Raw genomic sequence first — 6601 nt, 5'->3', positions numbered from 1 at the left:
ACTCCACCACCCTTACACACTCCACCCCTACCATAACACACACTCCACCACCATAACACACACTCCACCCCTACCATAACACACACTCCACCACCATAACACACACTCCACCCCTACCATAACACACACTCCACCCCTACCACAACACACACTCCACCCCTACCATAACAAACACTCCACCCCCACCATAACACACACTCCACCCCTACCATAACACACCCTCCACCACTGCCATCACACACACTCCACCACCATAACACACACTCCACCACCATAACACCCCCTCCACAACACACCCTCCACCCCTACCATAACACACACTCCACCCCTACCATAACACACACTCCACCCCTACCATAACACCCCCTCCAGCCCCACCACAACACACACTCCACCCCTACCATAACAAACACTCCACCACTGTCATCACACACACTCCAACCCTACCATTACACACACTCCACCACTACCATAACACACACGCCACCACTGCCATCACAAGAATCTGGCTACTCATGGCCAAATGAAAGACAGTGCGTTCCTTTTGGGGGAACTGTGAGAGTATTCCAACACGGAATGAATGATCTCAACGTTCCTGTGAATCTGCCTTTGAGTAGAATATATAGAGAGAGTGAAGTTGCGAGTGTTTTCCCATGTGTATTTGCTTATTCCCTTCACCCATTACAGCCTGCATCTGAATGCCTACCCTCCTGCTGAGCTTCTGTGACTGGAGCTTCCCGGGGGGCATATTTGTAGGGCGGACAATTTGCGCGCACATCCCTGCCTGGCAGCATGTTTCACCGATTCCCTCTCTCTCCCAGCCTCCCTCTCTCTCTCTCCCGCTCTCTCCCGCTCTCGGCTGCTCCCTCAGTCCGTTTGGCACAGCAGCCAGGGGGTTTGTCCTGGTGATGATTCACTCCTCCTCCTCTCCTTCCCACATCCTCCAGATGCGGTGTGCTGGGAACCGTGATGTATGGAATCACAGAGCATGAGTCAACGGCAGCAGACCGCCCGAGCCTATACGTTCACCGCGCTCGTTTTCCTATGACTCGTGTCGAGTTGGCCCGGGCCTTCAACAACCAGTGTGCGTACTCCCACTCCCAAACAAAACGGAAGCACAATCTGGCTGATGATGTGGCATGCCCGATACCCAGCTGATGATGTGGCATGCCCGATACCCAGCTGTGCAGCAATGATGTTTGTCTCTTGCTAGTCTGATACATTTAACATTTACTGCCTGTGTTCGCCGAGTTCACTTAGTCTCTATTAGGATTCTTTAGGGAAAGCATGCATGTCAACATTCAATTACAACGATCATTTATGTATGGCTGCAAAGGCGTAAGGGAACGTTCCTGATGTGTCTTAGCCCACTCAGACTAGGGTTGAGTGAGTTGTAGTAGCAGACTCGAGAGGTGGGTTGGAAAGTGTTTTACTGACTCAGACTGAGCCACAGGTAAAGCGTGAAAACATGAGCAAGAGAAAGAGGGTCAGGAGAGCGCGAATGTCTGTCTGAGGAGAATCAGGGTCAAGAGAGTGGGAATGTCTGACTGAGGAGAAATGCTTTCAGTTATGGCTGTTTGTGACCCCCCCCCCTCTCTCCACACTACTTGTGCTTCCAGTTTATACCTTGATATCGAAAGGACCATTTTGCTGCGTCTCTCTTTTTTTTGCGCCAGTGCCATTTTCGCCATGGGATAAGAGCTGCTGAGAACATCAGTGGTCTATCACAGTTGTCTACTCGTTGTTGTTGTTAGCGTGTAACCGAAAAACAGGGGGGGGACTGAGAAACTCTGTTTAGGCCTACTTCTCTGCGGGAGAGAGCGAGAGGGAACATTACTCCGGGGCACTCATCCCCTGCTTGCATCCCCAGCACAGGGTCTCACAGACCTATTGTTTCTAGGCAGAGCTTTGCCATCCACAAAGGGAGGGGGGCATCCCATCGTCGGTGTCTACACAATGCAAACTCGGTCCATTAACTTCACGCTGGCCAAGTATGCGATGAGCGACGTTTCGCATTTCAGCGCTCGGAGCGGAAACCTGCGCAGGACAAGCACCTCGTTCCCCTCTTTTATTCATCAAAGCCACTCGACCTTGATCTCCACGAGGCTTGTGAATTATGAAAAGCGGCGGCTGAGCAGCAGCTGTTTCAACTTTAATGACGCCCGCGTCAGAGAGGCTGCGAGAAAACACGGCGGCCCATGAGCGTCCGCTCGAGTAAAGCTGATCCATGTTTCCAAAACACCATTCAGACATCTGCCTCTGGAATCCCGGTGAGGCAAGACAGCAGGTAAAAAAAATGAACATGTGTGCATTCCCATGGAAACCAAGTGCTCCTGTCTCATGGCGTACGGCGATGCTGGGTGAGGGATGCTTCCTCCGTGATCCACACACTACGTCTAATTTCGAACCGAGGTCGTCCTTATGTCTCATATCGTTAGTTTCCCTCTCTCTTACTTTCTGCTCACAGTGGAAGTCATGCCATCATGGTTCTGAGATTATAAATCATTGATCTGTCAAAAAATCTGAAACACACACACATACATAAATATACAAAGACATGGAGAGAGAAAGAGAGAGTTGAAATGATATGTAGGCCTACTGCATATTTCTCCCTTTCACCATGCTGTGAGTGAAGTCCACATTCAGTAAAATCACATTCAGCACACACTCATCTGTTGCTTTGGATGAAACAAAACGGATAAGCCAAACATTTAGAGGTAGGCCAGGCGATTATCACATCCTAAACACTGGTGAAACAAGTCGAGTCCACCCTGGCTGTTGATCTCTTGTAATAAGACAACATTAGCTTTCAAATATTTTTTGATATTTTAACAGAGTGGGCCTATACAAAAGAAAAGCGTGGATATGAGGATAAAAGAAGCAACAGCCACCTCCCATGGTTACTTCAAGGTCTGGCTCAATCATTTGATGTAATGTTCCTTTGTTGCCACTAGGGGGCTCTGCGCTCTCTCTCTCTCGCTCTCTCTCGGCCGCTCGCCCTCCTCTCTCTCCTCATCTCAAGCCTCTGCCAACCAACCAACCAACCCCTCTCTCCCTCTCCGCGCTCCTTCCCAGTCGCTGAGCCACAAAGGCTACTGTCGGTATTCGGCAGTGGCACCTCGCTGCTTCAGCGTGAAGATGGTAGGCAGTTTGTGTGCCCGTAAGTTGGCTCGGCGATCACGGTCTGCGTTAATAGCGGCACTTACTGTGCTACTAATCCAGACACTTATCGTATGGAACTTCAGTAGCCTGGACACGGGGGAAGACAGGGAAGACGATGGCAACGGCAGAGAGAAGCGAGACCGAATCGGTATCAACAAAGCCTACAGCGAGTATCCGAAAAGCGGCTTCCCGAGAAGACATCATCAGCCACCACTGGGAAAGGCACCCGTTCGGCATAAGCAGCAACCGGTAAGACAGCATGGGTCTTCGAGGGGTATAGCTTCTCTTTGCCGTCCAGTTTTTTCAAGACGAAATTATTTTATTCTGGCGGTGATAACGGGCCCTTTGTGATTTATCGGGGCTGCTGGTAGGATTTGACTAGCCGATCTCTTACCACCCTGTTTTTATCCATTCTGGCAAGCCATTGCAGCCCCACGAATATGCAACGAACATATTTCATGCCACTGAATGAATTAAAATGTGCGCAGTAGTCAACCCAATGGCTGTTCCCTCGTTTAGTTGCACAGCTTGCCACATAATGAACGCAACGCGTGATCCTTCAGTGCTCTGCGCGCTACTATGTGTATGCTCCTGGGTACTTTTGTTGCATCGTGTTGGATCTGGCAATTTACAACTCGCCCATTAAGATTCGCTGCATTGTGCGTACCAGCATTTACGTTTTCATTACGTTGACAGTGTTTGACATACACCTACCATAAACCATTATATTTGAAGTGTGCTGGCAAAACCCAGAGATGCCCTGCCGAAAGGGTATCGGCGGAGCCTCCGTAGATGTGTCTGGTCTTCACTAATGTGTCTAGTTGCATTGTAGCCTATTCGCATTCACATTAGAAGTTGGAGACCGCCTTCACCTTATCATCAGACCTTTACACACGGTAATTACATCACAATAGTCATCTAATTAAATCTGGCAAAATGCAGGCTGTACTACACCCCACATGCTAGCAGTCGTTCGTATTTTACATTGATAAATTAAAGGTATAAAAATGCCAACAGCGCTGTTGAGACACGCTAATTTCAGCAGCGAGGCATCTGATCGAACCTCCCGGAGTAGTTCCAATCATTCGAGGCCAAGCAACACATATAGACTGAGGTGAAACAATTTCTCTTCCATATGACCGAAATTATTCCATGAATAATGTAATGACTTTTTCAGAACTATCCTCCACATTTTGCCAACCCCTATAAAAGTGTTTTGTAAACCGTTTTATGCACGCCGAAAATGTTTCACTGTCAGCCTTTTCACTAGGCAACTATAACTTGTACAGCAGCTACAGCCACCACTGCTGCCACTGGCTCTGTTTTCACCAATATTCACTACTTTGAGTCTGACCTGTTAGAACTGTGTGGGCGAAAATTACACTTGCTGTCTCAGTATAAGTATGTACGTGTTAAGAATGAAGTCTAACAAACGGTGTCATTTTGGATTAGGCTACCCGTCATCAACACATTTTTAGCTGACAAGTTTTTGCTGAATTAATTTCCTACTGTGTCTTTCTATAAATGAATAAATAAATAAATAAGTAAAACCCCCTTTCTCAGTATCATACAAACCTTATGACAAAGCAAAAGAGGACCTTGCTTTTTTTAGAAGCCATGAATTAATTTCTTTATTTGGCAACACTCATCATCAGTGACTGACAGCCCAAGACATTCATTTGTCCTTCAGTGCTTTGGAAGCTCCAAAATGAGACCACAGTCCTATATAGTTTTCTGCGGTGGCACGCGGACATTTTTTTTCCCTCACATCCTCTAATTTGGCTCTGGCCTGAATTGGATGGGTTCTAACAAGTGCTCGTAGCGTGTTCTGTAATTAGCACGATGTGCATATTAAGAGGAGATTACAGGGGATGATTGGAGGTCCTGCATTTAGAACCACTGGCCTAATATTCTGTCCCCGTTAACTATTTTGGAATGTAAATGTTTGTCGTGGTCTCCCAAAGCGTCACATTTAGACACCCAGACCATAACCACCATGTCCTGTTTGTAAACCCGCCTTTCATGGTGTGCTCCGTGGACAATCTGTGAGTCTGTGAGTGTAATATTTAGCTCTAGTTCCAGCTCCAGTGCTATCTTGTGCTAGCGTTTATTTAATTCCTTCGGTGTATAACATACGGATCTACAGATGGAGCAATGTCAGGTGAATGAAATGACTCCATACGGATCACCTATGAAGCTTATCCCCATCTGTTTCTGAACCGGGCTTATTCTGATCAGGTGTTTGTTTTTGTTTTTTTCATGGAGAGCAGGCTTGTTGACGTGTGGTCAGATCGAGGACCGTTGCTGTCGAGTATGGCCGTCCCTGTAGGGTGTCCCTCTGGGCAACAGGCTGCGAGAGCAAGCCTGACAGTGTGACCACCGACCTCACTGCCTAAACAAGGTTGTGATTGACTGTAAAGTAGAGAGAGAACGAAAGGGAGCTCCATCATTCTAACCTCAAAAGGGGTTACACTCAGCAATACATGAACGACAGAGAGATAAAGATAATGGTAAGAGGAGGGGAAGGAGTATCTTGAGAGAAAGAGAGGGAGAACAGGGAAAAGAGAGAGTGAGAGTAAGGAGAAAGAAAGACAGTAAGGCCCAGAATAAGAGACAGAGAGGGGAAAGCGAGACACAGAGAAAGAGACAGATATCCTCTCCCGTCAGTGCTCTGCGTCTCTCTCTCTCTCTCTCTCTCCCTCTCTCTCTCTCTCACGCGCGCTGTATTGTTTTTCTGCAGCCTCTGTGGGCTGTGCGCTTTGGCAAACAGGATTGGCATCAGATTAAAGAGGAAGCTGGTAGCGATCTGATTGTTTCAACTTTTCTTTTTTGGTCTCTGCCTCTCTCTCTCTCTCTGTGTGTGTGTCTCTTTTTAACGCCGTCTCTCCTCTGGCATGAGTGAGTGATGATGCCAGGAGAGCGCTGTGGCAGCCCCGGGTCCTTTCTTACTCTTCCTCAGCAGCGTCCTGACTGACTGATGCAACCAGAGACAGCCACGGGGGAAACAGGACAGCTACCGGAGAGGCTGAGGATGCAGCCGGGGGTCAGGAGCCAGTGGTGGGGGTCAAACCCTGGGGGTCTCACGATTCTGTACTGTACAGAGACAGGGAGAGAGAGAGAGAGAGAGAGAGAGAGAGAGAGAGGGAGAGAGAGAGGGAGAAAGAGAGTGGGAGAGAGAGAGGCTGGAAGGGAAAGGGAAACATGATGTGATACAACAGCAAAAGGAAAGAGATTAATCAGAAACAGTTCATTTTGATGGCATCTTAAATATTACGGTTGCATCGAGATCTGGAAGAAGACTGTTTTAAACACAAACTACTGTACACAAAGTACCTGTAAAAAATGGATTGTTATGCTGTTATTCAGGAAGAGTTTTCAGTTCAGCTTACACCTACTTTATTAACTATTTATAGGTCATGCCATACAGCCTGTGTTACCA

The 6601-nt window shown here is 47.7% G+C and overlaps 1 protein-coding gene across 1 annotated transcript in view; it reads left to right on the top strand.

The window, feature by feature from the left end:
• Positions 1-3011: 3011 nt before the first annotated feature.
• xylt1 (xylosyltransferase I) overlaps positions 3012-6601 on the top strand; it is an 89585-nt gene continuing 85995 nt past the window's right edge. Inside the window, exon 1 of the mRNA XM_031565578.2 lies at positions 3012-3411. Within this exon, the coding sequence (XP_031421438.1) occupies positions 3139-3411 (273 nt within the window). The 5' untranslated portion in view covers positions 3012-3138. The remainder of the gene's footprint in view (positions 3412-6601) is intronic.

Source organism: Clupea harengus, chromosome 1 (genome assembly GCF_900700415.2).
Source record: "Clupea harengus chromosome 1, Ch_v2.0.2, whole genome shotgun sequence".
Taxonomy (NCBI): Eukaryota; Metazoa; Chordata; class Actinopteri; order Clupeiformes; family Clupeidae; genus Clupea; species Clupea harengus.
Note: the sequence above shows the minus strand (reverse complement) of the source record. Positions and strands in the feature narration are given on the sequence as shown.